The 17,786-nt window shown below is 42.9% G+C and overlaps 1 protein-coding gene across 3 annotated transcripts; it reads right to left on the bottom strand.

The window, feature by feature from the left end:
• Nucleotides 1-6,392: 6,392 nt before the first annotated feature.
• LOC110537460 (2-acylglycerol O-acyltransferase 2-A) lies at nucleotides 6,393-16,546 on the bottom strand. 3 transcript variants are annotated; one of them, XM_021623521.3, is made up of 6 exons: nucleotides 16,284-16,546; nucleotides 15,200-15,378; nucleotides 8,898-9,102; nucleotides 8,254-8,428; nucleotides 7,465-7,664; nucleotides 6,393-6,950 (listed from the first exon to the last, which is right to left on the bottom strand). In XM_021623521.3, exons 1-6 carry the CDS (start codon nucleotides 16,375-16,377, stop codon nucleotides 6,796-6,798), a joined length of 1,008 nt encoding a protein of 335 aa, XP_021479196.1. In that variant the 5' UTR covers nucleotides 16,378-16,546; the 3' UTR covers nucleotides 6,393-6,795. The 3 variants fall into 3 exon arrangements, with proteins under 3 accessions (XP_021479196.1, XP_090048405.1, XP_090048404.1); XM_090192279.1 differs by lacking the exons at nucleotides 15,200-15,378; nucleotides 16,284-16,546 and adding an exon at nucleotides 9,274-9,501; XM_090192278.1 differs by lacking the exons at nucleotides 15,200-15,378; nucleotides 16,284-16,546 and adding an exon at nucleotides 9,196-9,322.
• Between the last annotated feature and the right edge of the window lie 1,240 nt (nucleotides 16,547-17,786).

Consider the following 17,786-nt stretch of genomic DNA (forward strand, 5'->3'; position numbering starts at 1 on the left):
ATTAGGTCAGTATTGTGGAGTAACTTCAATGTTGTTGTTATCACACTCTGTAACTGGTTTAAAGTCACAATTGGCCTCATGGTGAAATCCCTAAGCTGTTTCCTTCCTCTCTGGCAACTGAGTTGGGAAGGACGCCTGTATCTTTGTAGTGAGTGTATTGATACACCATTCAAAGTGTAATTAATAACTTCACCATGCTCAAAGGGATATTCAATGTCTGCTGTTTTTTGTTTACCCATATATCAATAGGTGCCCGCCCGTCTTTGCAAGGCATTGGAAAACCTCCCTGGTCTTTGTGGTACAATCTGTTTGAAATTCACTGCTCAACTGAGGGGATCTTACAGATAATTGTATGTGTAGGGTACAGAGATTAAGTAGTGATTCAAAAATAATGTTAAACACTATTGCACACAGAGTGAAGTCATGCAACTTATGTACATTTTTAACTGAACTTAGTTAGGCTTGCTATAACAAGGGGTTGAATACTTGTTGACTCAAGACTTTTCATTTTTTTAATGAATTTATCAACATTTCAAACAGTTCAGCTGATACGGAGGAAAATACCCTTCATTTAAGCTGACAGTCTGCGCATGGAGTACAGAGCCAAAACAACAAAGCATGTGTCCCTGTCCAAATACTTTTGGAGCTCACTGTATATTTGAGACTTGAGGAGACAAGAATAACGCTGCAGGAAATATACATTTTGATAAAGGCATTGATATTTTGAAAGGATATTGTAATCTGATTTCACATTGACTTAACCAGGTATAACCCCATTGGACACATGTCAAATAATGCAGTTGCGGGGCTAGCGACCTGGCTGTAGCCCTGTTATACACAATGTCTACCCCCCCCCCCCCCCCCCAAAAAGGAATTGTGGATTTGATTATGGATTGAGTTACTTGGAGTACTCTACAGGCCACTCTATACTCCTGTTGGTGTCAAATGTTATCACAGGGCTGGAAACTCTCAACACTGTCATCTTGCCAGTCTGCCAATCCTGCCACTTTGCCAGGGGAGCCAGACCATCTTTCCATGCAGGTCATTGTCACACACCCCTCACACTCCCACACCATGTCATGCTGAACTTGAAGATGTTTGGAAATCAGTATTAGCATTAAATAATGGCTCATCAAAATTGGGATTTCATTTGATATCTTTCACCTGCTACTTTACCGTCTTCCTTTCTGTCTCTTTGTTGTATTCATGCTCTCATTCTCTCCATCCTTCTTTCCCCAGTTCAATGTTTTGATTTGTTGTCAACTAACATGAATTAAATGTGAAATCAACAGAAAAAATAACATTCTTGGATTAAGGTTAAAACTTGAGTAAAAAACAAACAATTCCCTTACATTGATTACTTTTTGTAAATCCAATAATTTTCCCACGTTGATTAAACGTCATCACCTTTATTTTTTGTTGAAATTACGTACACATTTTTTGCCCAGTGTGCAGTTTATTGTAGTCATTTCTCTGTCTGGCCCTGTGCTTTTCTTTCTTCTCTTTCCTGGCCTGAGGGTCATTGGTCTCTGTTGAAAGTGCCTGGATACTATCCAGGTCACACTAATGTGACCAGCTGCCAGTCTGCTGCCCGTTTGGAAACATTTTACCCTTGCCATTGCACTCATAAAAAGTGTTGCGAAAGTCAGAGACAGCCTTATCGCTGAAGGACCAGATCCAACTCCAAGCTGTCACTGACCCTTGAATAATTAATCAGAACTGGATGACAGCTGTGTGCAAAGTTTATCCAGTGAATGAGACTTAAACACCTTTATTAAAATAAATTAACTGGTATTACAATACAAATGTACAATCTTAGTGACAAATGGTATCAGTTATTTTAACAGATTTTATATTACAATATTAAAATAAATGAATATATGAACCTTCTGTTGAGACAGAGACATTGGGATTTTATATAAATGGAAACTTGTGAAATCAGAAATACTATCATTGTGTAAAAACAGTGAGTATAGTATTTTATATAGGAATCTAGAGGCCTCATAAGTGAGGATACAGTGCATCACCCCATTACATAATCTCCTTACAAATTCAACCGCTGACGATCTGTGATAGGACATTCAACCTTAGGGCAATTCCACAGCTGAGACTCACCTTTTCATTGAACGTGTACGTCAAGCATAAACCATTGATTGAAAAGTTTAACAAACCATACACCTACATTTTTTTAAACAATTGCCACTGAACATTTTACTAAAACACATTTACTTGAGGAACAGTGCAGATCCAAAGTTTGGTTACAAAATGACAGCAAAATCTCCTTAACTTTTTTATGTCACCACGTTTTCCAAAAACTTCCTGTATTGAACTACAGTACATGAAGTGGATCAACACCCGGTAACAGAATGATGGTAACAGAATGACATAACGGGTCCCTGATTTGTACTATACAGAAATGCATAATTGTTCATGTCATTCTCTTCATGGTGATGTATGCTAAATAGGTACACAAAGGTAGAAAAATGTAATATCCTCCTTTGCATGTTTGGATATTATCCTACACACTGGCTATTATACTAATGAGCTCCGCCTCCAAACAAGAACAAATAGAGTACAGTACAGTCCAGTAGATTGTACTGTACTATACTGTACTGTACTTTTCTTTACTAAACTATACTCTACTCCACTCTACTTTTCTTTACTTTACTGTACTGTGCTCTACTACAACTGTTTGTGAGAACTATTGCAGTCATTCTCTTACTGATTTTTTTGGGGGTCACTCTGTTACACGTTATGTGACACGTTATAATCTCTTAATAATTCATAAACAAAATTGTTATCAGTGAAAACACTAACTGATTGGTAAGTCCATCTCCCGGCTAGCTGAAGAGGTCCATCAGCCACTCCTGGGCTACAATACTTATTTTGCCAGTTGGCCTGGACCCCTTTTACTGCAGGTTCGGAAACCCCACTGATCCTTCACAACTGGTCTACTGACGTAATCTGCCAGAGGGTGTTTTTCAACTGGCTACAACGTCGCGCCCTTCTCTGAATGCCCATCTGCTAGCCTGCTAGCCACGGCCCGCTAGCTGTCTAGAGCATATTGGACTGTTAGCTGAATAAGTCCATCGACCAATTTTTTTGGGCCACTATACCTTTTTTGCCAATTAGCCTGAACCTCTTTTACTACACGGAGCCCTGCTTATCCATCATGACTGGACTACCGACGTAAACGCACAAGGAGGCTCCTCACAAGGAGGCCATAACAGACTTTTTCTGTCGAGACATCCTCTAAAGCCCTTCTGCTAGCTTGCAATCCCCGGTCCGCTAGCTGTCTGAATTGCCGTGTCTCTAGCCAGCCTAACTACTCAATGGACCCCTATGATCACTCGGCTACGCATGCCTTTCCCTAATGTCAATATGCCTTGTCCATTGCTGTTCTGGCAAGTGATTATTGTCTTATTACACTGTAGAGCCTCTGGCCCTGCTCAATATGCCTTAGCTAACCCTCTAGTTCCACCTCCCACACATGCAGTGACATCACCTGGTTTAAATGATGTTTCTAGAGACACTATCTCTCATCATCACTCAATACCTAGGTTTACCTCAACTGTATTCACATCCTACCATACCCTTGTCTGTACATTATTCCTTGAATCTATTCTATGGCGCCCAGAAACCTGCTCCTTTTACTCTCTGTTCCGAACGTACTAGACGACCACTTCTTCTAGCCTTTAGCTGTACCTTTATCCTACTCCTCCTCTGTTCCTCTGGTGATGTAGAGGTTAATCCAGGCCCTGCAGTGCCTAACTCCACTCCTACTCCCCAGGTGCTCTCATTTTTTGACTTCTGTAACCGTAAAAGCCTTGGTTTAATATTAACATTAGAAGCCTCCTCCCTAAGTTTGTTTTATTCACTGCTTTATCACACTCTGCCAACCCGGATGTCCTAGCCATGTCTGAATCCTGGCTTAGGAAGACCACCAAAGACCCTGACATTTTTGCATCCTGTAGCACAAACTCAAAAAAGTTCTGGGACACTGTAAAGTCCATGGAGAATAAGAGCACCTCCTCCCAGCTGCCCACTGCACTTAAGCTAGGAAACAATGTCACCACCATTAAATCCACTATAATTGAGAATATCAATAAGCATTTTTCTACAGCTGGTCATACTTTCCACCTGGATACCCCTACCCTGGTCAACAGCCATGCACCCCCCACAGCAACTCGCCCAAGCCTCCCCATTTCTCCTTCACCCAAATCCAGATACATGTAGCTGATGTTCTGAAAGAGCTGTAAAATCTGGACCCCTACAAATCAGCCGGGCTAGTCAATCTGGACTCTCTCTTTCTAAAATTATCTGCCAAAATTGTTGCAACCCCTATTACTAGCCTGTTCAACCTCTCTTTCGTATCATCTGAGATTTCCAAAGATTGGAAAGCTGCCGCGTTCATCCCCCTCTTCAAAGGGGGAGACCCTCTAGACCCAAACTGCTACAGATCTATATCTATCCTACCCTGCTTTTCTAAGGTCTTCAAAAGCAAAGTTAACAGATTACCAACCATTTCGAATCCCACCTTACCTTCTCCGCTATGCAATCTGGTTTCAGAGCTCGTCATGGGAGCACCTCAGCCATGCTCAAGGTCCTAAATTATATCATAACCACCATCGATAAGAGACAATACTGTGCAGTCGTATTCATCGACCTGGCCAAGGCTTTCGACTCTGTCAATCACCACATTCTTATCGGCAGACTCCACAGCCTTGGTTTCTCAAATGACTGCCTCGCATGCTTCACAAATTACTTTTCTAATAGAGTTCAGTGTGTCAAATCGGAGGGCCTGTTGTCCGGACCTCTGGCAATCTCTATGGGGGTACCACAGGGTTCAATTCTCGGGCCGACTCTCTTCACTGTATACATCAATGATGTCGCTCTTGCTGCTGGTGAATCTCCGATCCACCTCTACGCAGATGACACCATTCTGTATACTTCTGGCTCTTCTTTGGACACTGTGTTAACTAACCTCCAGATGAGCTTCAACGCCATACAACTCTCCTTCCGTTGCCTCCAACTGCTCTTAAATGCTAGTAAAACTAAATGCATGCTCTTCAACTGATTGCTGCCCGCACCTGCCCGCCCGTCCAGCATCACTACTCTGGACTGTTATGACTTAGAATATGTGGACAACTACAAATACCTAGGTGTCTGGTTAGACTGTAAACTCTCCTTCCAGACTCACATTAAGCATCTCCAATCCAAAATGAAATCTAGAATCGGCTTCCTATTTCATCCTTCACTCATGCTGCCAAACATACCCTCGTAGAACTGACTATCCTACCGATCCTCGATTTCGGCGAGTCATTTACATAATAGCCTCCAACACTCTACTCAACAAACTGGATGCAGTCTATCACAATGCCATCCGTTTTGTCACCAAAGCCCCATATACTACCCACCACTGCGACCTGTACGTTCTCGTTGGCTGGCCCTCGCTTCATACTCGTCGCCAAACCCACTGGCTCCAGGTCATCTACAAGTCTTTGCAAGGTAAAGCCCTGCCTTATCTCAGCTCACTGGTCTCCATAGCAACATCCACCCGTAGCACGTGCTCCAGCAGGTATATTTCACTGGTCACCCCCAAAGCCAATTCCTCCTTTGGCCCCCTTTCCTTCCAGTTCTCTGCTGCTAATGACTGGAACGAATGGCAAAAATCACTGAAGCTGGAGACTTATCTCCCTCACTAACTTTAAGCACCAGCTGTCAGAGCAGCTCACTGATCACTGCACCTGTACATAGCCCATCTGTAAATAGTCCATCCAACTACCTCATCCCCATACTGTATTTATTTATTTATCTTTCTCCTTTCCACCCCAGTATCTCTACTTGCATATCTATCACTCCAGTGTTTAATTGCTATATTGTAATTACTTTGCCACCATGGCCTATTTATTGCCTTACCTCCCTTATCTTACATAATTTGCACATGCTGTATATAGACTTTCTACTGTATTATTGACTGTATGTTTGTTTATTCCATGTGTAACTCTGTGTTGTGTGTGTCGAACTGCTTTGCTTTATCTTGACCAGGTCGCAGTTGTAAATGTGAACTTGTTCTCAACTAGCCTACCTGGTTAAATAAAGGTGAAATAAAATTTAAAAAATAAAAAATAAGTAGTGACTCTTCGCTTTCATTTGACATGCTCCTCCTATAAACTGCGCATGTTGGTGCTCATGGGTCCTTTTACATGGAAATAACCCTTAAGTCTCAAATCTCCCTGACAGATGTCACTTCAAATCCTCTTGACAGAAGTGAAGAAGTGTGGCTCTCGGATAATTATACTAGTCCCCAGTGTCCCCCTGTTACCATGTCCTGAGGAATGGAATATGCAAGTAGGCTACCATCTGAAAGAATTGAACATATTGAGCACTTAAACAGTGTACATTTTTTATTTTCAAAAACACCAATTTTTATTTTATTTTGTAAAATATTTGCAGACATTACATTTTTATTAAGATGGGAAATAAGTAAATAAGTGCGGGATGGGCGCATACTCAATACAGTGGTTTGCATGAAGGCAAAGATTTTTCCATATCTTGGCTAAGAATGTCCATATCAATTCATTGGTTTGCTTGTCTTCTTTAGTTTGGTCTGGATCCTTCAGTTGGTTATGGCAGTAAAGGTTTATCTGTTTGAGGAAAGTCAAGTGAGAGGATTTGGTGGTGCAACGCCAAAGGTGGTTTGGAAACCTCTCTCCCCTCTCTTTCCTCTCCTTCTCTCCCCTCTCTTTTCTCTCCCTATACCCTCTCTCTCTCACTCCTGGTTGTGAGTTCTGCTCAGACGAAGCTAAGGTGTTGGTCCTCTGGCACTCCGTACTTGCCCTTGTGCTCCTCAAACAGCTGGCTGAGTTCTTCTGTGTAGAGCTGATGGAGGGCATCCAGCTCTTCCTCTGTGGGCTTTTCATTCTTCTCCACTCTGATTGGCCGTCCCACTGTGGAAAGGTCAAAGGGTATGCAAGATGACATCACATTCAAATATAGGTTACTGTAGTAGTGCATAACGCGCAAAAATGTATTTGCTTTTTGGATATGATTTTTATTGAAGGTATTTATTTAACATAATATGATGGCATTTTCAAGTTGGGATTGCCAAATAGATGTACACAGTGCCAGCCACTGTTGCTGAGAGGTTGCAGCCAACTGATGCAATCAAACTATCTAGCAAGTCAAATATGTCCAATGGGCAAATGTGTCCCTCTCTGCCAGATAGTTTACTGCCAAAAACAACAAATTGCCTTTGCAACATAGTGCCTTTAAGCTAGAGAAAGGGATAAATAAATTGGGTAGATATAGTGAACAGCTACTGATAACCCCTCTGGCTTCAACTGGCAAGGCCCAACATTCCTAAAACCTTGCTTAGAGTTATCTGGTCTACTTAAGTATGAAATTGGAACATTGTCCTAGGCAGTAATTCAGAGTGACAGTGAAGATCAGACAGTGACTCACCCACAGTGTTGATGGGCTTCCTATAGGGTATGACACCAAAGCTGTACTGGAAGATGCCCCGCGCATGGAAGAGGGGCAGAGAGATACCCATGATGCTCTGCAGCTTGTCCTGAATCCAGCGGAGACAGGTGCCTCGAGGGTTCCCCACCTGGTCAAACAACTCGTTCTCTCCAAAGGAGAAGACTGGCACCAGATGGGCACTACGGAGGGAATGGGTGGAGGAGGGGAGCGGAGAGGGGTGGAAGAGAGGTGAGGTGAGTTGAGACAGGAGTTTGGCCTTCAGTTTTGTTACGGTCATCTCTATGAGTTTGCAAGGTACAGTATATTTTTAGAACGCAGACCCATGCAGTTTCCATTTCACTACTAGGTGTTGAAGTTATTCCTAAACTACTCTACTATTGATGAAATTCACAAGCAGTCATGTTAAACACGTGATTTGAGCAAGCTTTGTGTATCCCACGAAATAGGTTGTGAGCGACTGTAGCTGGACTTGCTGTATAACCAGCAAAGTCAAGGGAAAACTGAATTGTGTAACACTGGTGTCACTTGACTCGTCCCTCTGCATGTCATACAGTGCTTGCACGCGGCCAATAGAAATTCCCAAAGGGCTTACACAAGTCACTATTTCAGGAAGCTGCCCACAAGTACACACTGTACATATTCATATCAAACTATGATGAAGTGATTGATACAATTGAAGTTCCTTGTGCAACCATGAGAGTAGTTACAAGATTTCATCAGGTACAAAGATAATAAAATGTCCTTCTACCCCTCTGGCACTGGTCTTACCCATGTTCCATTGCCAGTTTGACGAAACCTTTCTTATTGGCCAAGAGAATGGTGAAAGCGCCAGGGCGTGCGTCCAGGGCCTCGGGGGCTCCTCCCACTGCTATAACAACGGCATTCCCACCTCCCTGTCGACGTAACACATAGCTGGCACTCTCCTTGTCCGAGGGAATTAGACCTGGGAAATACATTAGACACACAGGTCAGGTGTTCGTAACAGTGGGGGGAAAATTTGGTACACTATTCTTCACTGTCGAACAATGATCAAACTCAAAGATGTTAATTTGCATCATGCTGGTTGTCCCCAGTCAATCAACTAGTGAATCCGATGTATTTATATTACCATCGTCTTTACAGCAACATACATTGAGTATACCAAACATTCGGGACATCCTCTGAATGGCACACATACAAAATCCATGTCTCAATTGTCTAAAGGCTTAAAAATCCTTCTTTAACTTGTCTCCTCCCTTTCATCTACACTGATTAAAGTTGATTTAACAAGTGACATCAATAAGGGATGATAGCTTTTCACTTGGATTCACCTGGTCAGTCTATGTCATGGAAAGAGTTCTTAATGTTTTGTATACTGTATGTCAAAGTGTTTCACAGTAACCCGGCCTTGACTTAACCCCAACCCCACTAACCTGCCATCATGATGTAGTCTCTGAAGAAGGGGGCTCTGAACCAGAGAGGCAGCATCAGCAGGAAGCTGTCAAGGCCAGGGAACAGCTTCCTGAAACCTGTAGCGTACGTACAGAAGTTAATGAAGGCTCCAGCCACCAGCACCCCATGGGGATGGAAACCAAGGATGTAGTTCTTCCCGGGGTCCAAGTCTGCTGTCTTCACCAGCTGCAACACACAGGGGTTTCACTTGTGAATTCAATAGTCATCAATTTGTGAGAGATTTTCTGAAACGTTTCAAAGATATATTGAATGCCATACTCTCTAGGAAGCCTATGAATTGACTTCCATGTATTTGGCCTATATCTTCATGTCATGTGTATCTTCATCACGTGTCACCTGTGTGAGTTCTAGTTGTTGTTCGCCTGCCTCCACAGGGGCTGTGAGTAGAGACTATCCTGCCTCTAACCAGTATTAACCAGTGTCGCCTGTCTCTTTGCACGGGCAGATAGGAGATAAACAGGAGGAAGGATCATGCCTGTTGTCTCCCTTGATAGGATGGTCACAGGTTCTGGATGGGGGCAAAGTTTCTTGTTAGCTATCCATGTGCCGGGAATGTTATGCCCATACACGTCAAACCAAAGCTGCTAAAAACACTTTTTGTATCGACCTCAGTGTTTGAGATTAGCAGTTCAAGGCCAATGAGCTCCAAAAATCAAGTCCCCACCTATTAGTTATAGGGCTACGCTAACCTCTCACTAGCAAAACGAGGGTAGTCATAGTAAATACTAAGCAGGCTTTGGGTGGGATGCATTGACTTAATGGATTGAGATGATTCATTCAAGGATGAACCACCAATTGTTAATAACCCGTTTGACCTTTTCTCGTTCCTTCTCTTGTTTGTCTGTAGTCCTCTGTCTAATCATGAGATTTTGCTGTTTCCAAAAACAGATTACAGAATTAGTCAAGCTCTAAGACTAAATATGCCAATAATATTTCTGATTCTGTTGTCTGGGGGCATGCAGTCCTCGGATGTCTGGAGGTATATGGCTGACCCCAATATCTCAGCGTGGGGAATGCATGTTTGGGAGTGTACTGAATGTATATTGGGGAATGAAGCTTTATCCGAGTTTGGCTTATTGGCCAACAAAGATGTCGTATGAGTGAGAATGGAGCACTAGTCATTGGCTGCCATAGAGAGAGAACACTGGCCAATTATTATTTTGGTCTGTACTGGAGACAGCCTCTATTTTTATTAGCTCCTGTTCCTCCATGTTTACAATCAAAATGGGTGTCCACTCCTATGCCCGCTGATACGGTGAACCCATTTTTCACATAATCTCCCACTCATGCTTGATATACAGTAACCTACATTATATTTAACTCTACCATTTGAACTCAGCAGAGGTTTTAGGCATGTTGTTGGATCTTGGCTTGGAGTTGGGTTCAAACATGACAAAAAGTGTATACATTCTCCAAATTCAAAGTGATGAGAGGAGTCAGTGTCTATAAACTATAGTCACTTGTTTTCAGTTTGCATGTCAGAGTGCAGGCGGAGGAAATGACGCTGTCATTAGGGATGGTAGTGGAGAACCAGACCTCAGTGAAACCGATGACACCCTCTGAAGGACACTGCTCTGTTCAGACTAACATTTGCTCTTTATTCCAGGCTTAATAATGCATGAAGTCAGATGCTCAGTTGGCACTTAGGGCATAATACAGGGGAAATGACATTCCAGGTTTGAAGAAGTGATCTTTGTTTGGTACTTGGTATCTGGTTGTGTTTAATGTACTGTATCTTTCCTTGAGAAATGAAGGAAAGTCCATATGAAATAACGATGATGATGCTCGTTCACTGTAAATTCCCGTGTGGAATCGATCTGTGTAAATTCACCATGTGGCATTCAGAACCAATTCATGTTTTGCTTGAGGGAGACATTACTCTCTCTAATACAGTTTTTCTCAGTGGTGTAGTGGAGGGTATACGCAAGTTTACGTGATAAACCCACTTATTTTTTTCTGCATGCATTGCGTACACTCACTTCTTAATCCCCATGATGCATATCAAAGTAGTGTAGTGGAGGCATATGCCATATAAATTAATAAGGTTGATGGAACAGATCAGAATGTTTAGCTTAAAATGTTGATAAACTATACATTTCTTTACATTTTAGGCACAGCAATGTGCACACGGCAGTAGGCCTACATGCAAATATTCCAAAAAGCAATAGAATGATATCAGAATGATATCATTTAAACACATCTCTGAATAAGATAAATGTAGTGTTTATCTGAGGCTAATTTCTAGGTCATCTGAAAATACCAATTTTATCTTTGATTACGATGATCAAAAGAAGCTTTAAAAAAAGAGACACTGTCACTCACTTTAAGCGAAAGAAATAGGTCTATATCAAATCAAATTTGTCACATACACGTGTTTAGCAGATGTTATTGCGGGTTGTTGCGAAATGCTTAACACCCCGGCAGTCCTACAATCTAAGCTAGATGCCCTCAATCTCACACAAATCATCAAGGAACCCACCAGGTACAACCCTAAATCTGTAAACAAGGGCACCCTCATAGACGTCATCCTGACCAACTGGCCCTCCAAATACACCTCCGCTGTCTTCAACCAGGATCTCAGCGATCACTGCCTCATTGCCTGTATCCGCTACGGATCCGCAGTCAAACGACCACCCCTCATCACTGTCAAACGCTCCCTAAAACACTTCTGTGAGCAGGCCTTTCTAATCGACCTGGCCCGGGTATCCTGGAAGGACATTGACCTCATCCCGTCAGTTGAGGTATTTTAGATAAGCATGCTCCGTTCAAAAAATGCAGAACTAAGAACATATATAGCCCTTGGTTCACTCCAGACCTGACTTCCCTCGACCAGCACAAAAACATCCTGTGGCGGACTGCAATAGCATCGAATAGTCCCCGCGATATGCAACTGTTCAGGGAAGTCAGGAACCAATACACGCAGTCAGTCAGGAAAGCTAAGGCCAGCTTCTTCAGGCAGAAATTTGCATCCTGTAGCTCCAACTCCAAAAAGTTCTGGGACACTGAAGTCCATGGAGAACAAGAGCACCTCCTCCCAGCTGCCCACTGCACTGAGGCTAGGTAACACGGTCACCACCGATAAATCCATGATTATCGAAAACTTCAACAAGCATTTCTCAACGGCTGGCCATGCCTTCCGCCTGGCTACTCCAACCTCGGCCAACAGCTCCCCCCCCCCCCCCCCCGCAGCTACTCGTCCAAGCCTCTCCAGGTTCTCCTTTACCCAAATCCAGATAGCAGATGTTCTGAAAGAGCTGCAAAACCTGGACCCGTACAAATCGACTAGGCTTGACAATCTGGACCCTCTATTTCTGAAACTATCCGCCGCCATTGTCGCAACCCCTATATAGGTCTGAGATCCCCAAGGATTGGAATGCTGCCGCAGTCATCCCCCTCTTCAAAGGGGGAGACACCCTGGACCCAAACTGTTACAGACCTATATCCATCCTGCCCTGCCTATCTAAGGTCTTCGAAAGCCAAGTCAACAAACAGGTCACTGACCATCTCGAATCCCACCGTACCTTCTCCGCTGTGCAATCTGGTTTCCGAGCCGGTCACGGGTGCACCTCAGCCACGCTCAAGGTACTAAATTATATCATAACCGCCATCGATAAAAGACAGTACTGTGCAGCCGTCTTCATCGACCTTGCCAAGGCTTTCGACTCTGTCAATCACCATATTCTTATCGGCAGACTCAGTAGCCTCGGTTTTTTCTGATGACTGCCTTGCCTGGTTCACCAACTACTTTGCAGACAGAGTTCAGTGTGTCAAATCGGAGGGCATGCTGTCCGGTCCTCTGGCAGTCTCTATGGGGGTGCCACAGGGTTCAATTCTCGGGCCGACTATTTTCTCTGTATATATCAATGATGTGCTCTTGCTGCGGGCGATTCCCTGATCCGCCTCTACGCAGACGACACCATTCTGTATACTTCCGGCCCGTCCTTGGACACTGTGCTATCTAACCTCCAAACAAGCTTCAATGCCATACAACACTCCTTCCGTGGCCTCCAACTGCTCTTAAACGCTAGTAAAACCAAACGCATGCTTTTCAACCGTTCGCTGCCTGCACCCGCACGCCCGACTAGCATCACCACCCTGGATGGTTCCGACCTTATAGATGTCCATATATTCAAGTACCTAGGTGTCTGGCTAGACTGTAAACTCTCCTTCCAGACTCATATCAAACATCTCCAATCTAAAATCAAATCTAGAGTCGGCTTTCTATTCCGCAACAAAGCCTCCTTCACTCACGCCGCAAAACTTACCCTAGTAAAACTGACTATCCTACCGATCCTCGACTTTGGCGATGTCATCTACAAAATAGCTTCCTACACTCTACTCAGCAAACTGGATGCAGTTTATCACAGTGCCATCCGTTTTGTCACTAAAGCACCTTATACCACCCACCACTGCGACCTGTATGCTCTAGTCGGCTGGCCCTCGCTACATATTCGTCGCCAGACCCACTGGCTCCAGGTCATCTACAAGTCCATGCTAGGTAAAGCTCCGCCTTATCTCAGTTCACTGGTCACGATGGCAACACCCACCCGTAGCACGCGCTCCAGCAGGTGTATCTCACTGATCATCCCTAAAACCAACACCTCATTTTGCCGCCTTTCGTTACAGTTCTCTGCTGCCTGTGACTGGAACGAATTGCAAAAATCGCTGAAGTTGGAGACTTTTATCTCCTTCACCAACTTCAAACATCTGCTATCTGAGCAGCTAACCGATCGCTGCAGCTGTACATAGTCTATCGGTAAATAGCCCACCCAATTTTACCTACCTCATCCCCATACTGTTTTTATTTATTTACTTTTCTGCTCTTTTGCACACCTGTACATGACCATCTGATAATTTATCACTCCAGTGTTAATCTGCAAAATTGTAATTATTCGCCTACCCCCTGATGCCTTTTGCACACAATGTATATAGACTCTCCTTTTTTTCTACTGTGTTATTAACTTGTTAATTGTTTACTCCATGTGTAACTCTGTGTTGTCTGTTCACACTGCTATGCTTTATCTTGGCCAGGTCGCAGTTGTAAATGAGAACTTGTTCTCAACTAGCCTACCTGGTTAAATAAAGGTGTTCTCAACTAGCCTACCTGGTTAAATAAAGGTGAAATAAAAAAATATTTAAATGCTTGTGTTTCTAGCTCTAACAAAATAACACAAAAACACAAAATACTGCAAAGTTTTTCTAAGAGCTAGAAGCATGGGAGAACTGTCGGCTCCATTTTTATTACTGTCAGAACAACAATCATGGTTTTAACAATGGCAAAGAATTTATAATTACTCATGTGACCCGATTGAAACTTTGAAATAATTTATAGTAGATAACAACGTTCTGCATTGTAACTGGAAGGAGAAAAACACTGCTGAGCCATTTTGTTGTTGATGTTCACATGCTTATCAGTGCTTAGTAGTACAGAACAAAGTGTAAATTCTGACCAAGGGCAAGAGCGTGGACCCATCTCAGCAGAGACAGTTCTTAGGATAAGACCATTGATAGTCAAATAAATTCCAACATATCTCTCAGCAGAACTTGTCTCCCTATGCACAATCCCTATTCCACCACTAGATGGAGACATCAACCCATCCCTCCCTCGTGTCAAAAAACATGCACTGACCTGAGCCCTGCTCTTTTATTGATAAGCCCCCCAAATAATACAGACACAAACACTTATATGTATTTTTCTGGCATCACTCCTAAGCTGAGACCTGACAAAGAATGAGATCTGACAGCAAATGAGCCAATTATAGTGGGATCAGAATGGGCAGCAGGAGGATGTGGCTATCATGCGGAGGGAGCATACATACCTCCACACAACAAGAGACCCCATTCTATAATTGGCATTATCAGTTGCACTGTCTGGCTGGGCCCTGCCTGCTCCTGTATAGAGATAAGGGCTGAGGAGCCACTGCCAGATCGGTGGACTCATCCACTGCGGAGGGCTATAGCCGCCAGTGAAAATAACACAGCGGGGATTGGAGATGAGGATGATAGAGTTTACTGGTAGCAAGAGATGTTGGGAGATACTGCCTGACCTCTAACCAATAAATTGAATAAAGGACTTTACATCTCCATAGTATATGCACTCCCACAGAGAATGTATGAGAATTGTCTGTATTTATATTAAACATGTATTCTCAACTGAACATTAAAAAGATGACAGCTCTACACTACAGTTCTGACTAAGTATTGTCATCAGCAGCTCGCAGTAAAATCAGTAAAATCTGTAAAGTCAGTAAAGTCATCCCACCTTGACAGGGAAGTAGTCCCTCATGTAGTCCCAGACACGTAGGTGGCACAGGAAGTGGAACCTGCGGCCCCCCTTAGACGGCGTTTCCCAGTCGACGAAAAACCACCAGGCATACAGCACGCTGATCAGCCAGAATCGTGTGAACATCAACACAAAGAACATCATGATGCAGCATGGCGCTGGAGGAAGACGACCAATGCAGAGAGACAGACAGACAGAGACACACACATAAACATTAGTCAACTGGGAATATTAGTGTTAAAAATCCATTTCACAGAAATGGAATAGATGTATTTAGTTTTCTATGTGATTTGGTCGTTTGTATGAGAAAACAGTGGAAGTCTATAAGTTGGGGTGACTTGAGGTCGATAGAGCAGCTTTATGAGGTGAAGGGCACTGCACTATTAGGTTACAACTTAACCTGCTGACGCACTGAGCAGCAGAGGGAAATGGAAGAGAGAAAAAGCTAGGGAGGGGTAGAGAGAGAGAGACCTTCTATGCTAACCAATAATTGTACTACAACTCAAGCCATGAGTTTGACCACGTGACTTGAACAGATTAACCAATAACTAGGACCCAGAGTTTCTTGGTCATGAAAAACCAATACCAGGCAGTGAGTTCCCTCTTGTCCACTAGGTACCACTGATGTATCCACTGATGTATCCAATCCCTCTATGGGAGAATAAAAAGTGTGGATGGCCTAATGGACAAATCTATTGTGACACACACTGGCATGATATCATGCACGGAAGACCATGGAGGTGTCTCCACTGTCGAACACATGTTATGTAAGAGTTAGTAAAGAGTAACTTAAGGCAGTGTCTTCTGCATGCACTTTCTTTGGTCCGTTTCAGGCGCAACTCCATGGACTCATGGAAGTCAGCCAGCAGTGAGCCTGCATGGCAACTCTCATAGAATTTGATTTCAGCTTCTCCACACCGAACAACCCATTAAATAAACAAAACTGTAAAGAGCCTCCCCACTTGTTACACAATGAGGAAGAAAGACTAACTAACACCGTTGCACAGCACACAAACACACATAGACAGGTCAGGACAAACAGAGCAGAGACACAGACACTCACCCAGGCCCAGAAAGGAAAAGACCCACTGCAGCACTGAGGCCATCTGCAGTCTCCTGGTTAGGGGCAAGTCAGTAGGGGCAAATTGGATCTTCATGGTGAGGAACTGGAGAGAGCCGAGAGCTAGGCAGTGCAGGCAGATGGGAGGGTGAGGTCTGGGACTAGTACACCCAGGAGAGGAGTGAGCAAAGAGAGTCCAAAGTCTGCCTCTCTCCCTCTTTCTTTAGTCTTCCTATCGTTGTATCTCTGTAATCCTTTTAATGAATGGGTTGATTACTCAACCCATATCTATAGCTTCAAGAACTTTGATCTTGCTGTTACTGAGCAGCTATAAATGCCCTTCACTTTGAACAATAAACAAAGTAAAGTTATTGTACAGTGAGCTGTCAGCAACAATAGTGTGAAATGAGCCAATGTACTTATAGATACTGCATACTTTGACAGCCTGTAGCCAATCAATATCTAAATTAGTTTTCCATTAAGTGTTTTTGTCTTCTGGTGATTGAACCTCTTGATATTCTGCTGTTCACCAATCAGTGCTCAGCCCCAATACGTTTTATCCAGGTGCTTATAAAAAGGGATTTGAGCAGTTGATTCACATTTTAGTCACTTAGCAGACACTCTTATCCAGAACATCTTACGGGAGCATTTAGAGTTAAGAGCCTTGCTCAAGGGCACCGACAGATTTTTCACTTAGTAGGTGTGGGGATTTGAACCAGCGACTTTTTGGTTACTGTCCAACGCTTTTAACCGCTAGGCTAGCAGCCACCCTAAAGAGAGATTAGCCCTGTGCTATCAATCTTTCCTTTCGGTGGTTTATATGATTAATTATTGATTGTGACTTTTCCATTTTCACATCATGTTGATTAATGGGTGGCTATCTATTACACCATAAACAGAAGAAAATCTGACATATCATAACTTTGAGGGAATATATTTGATGTCACTGATAACTATTCCTGTGAATACCATTCCTTATTTTTATGCTCTCACCAGCAATTTGGTACAAATAACCCACTGGGCACACCACGTAATTTCAACACGGATAATTGTTTAATATTTGGTTGAGACATTGATCAATGAGATTACAACCAATATTCACTAACTTAAAAAAAAGGCAAAAGTGAGTTGAATTTTCAATGCATTATCACTATGCTTTCAACAATCTAAAAGTACAACCAAATTCCAACGGAAAAACAATGTCTGATTTTTGGTTTAGATGTTACCCAAATGTCTATCATTGTACTTTCAACCATTTAAAAGCACAGCAAAGATCAAATGAGAATACAATTTCAGATATTTTGTATATTTATAGAACAGATTGTGTTATCACTGTGCTTCACCTAATAGCACAACCTTATGACCTGGATTGCAGTTGAGACTACATTAAAAGTGTACGGCACAAGTGATGAATGCCGTTCATGATTTGCGCATAGATAATTAAAGCAATTGTGAAGATCTCCACTGACCTAAGATATATGACCTATGCATGCTATCTTGAATATG

This window comes from Oncorhynchus mykiss, chromosome 12, assembly GCF_057628025.1.
Source record: "Oncorhynchus mykiss isolate SJ-2025 chromosome 12, ASM5762802v1, whole genome shotgun sequence".
Lineage (NCBI taxonomy): Eukaryota > Metazoa > Chordata > Actinopteri > Salmoniformes > Salmonidae > Oncorhynchus > Oncorhynchus mykiss.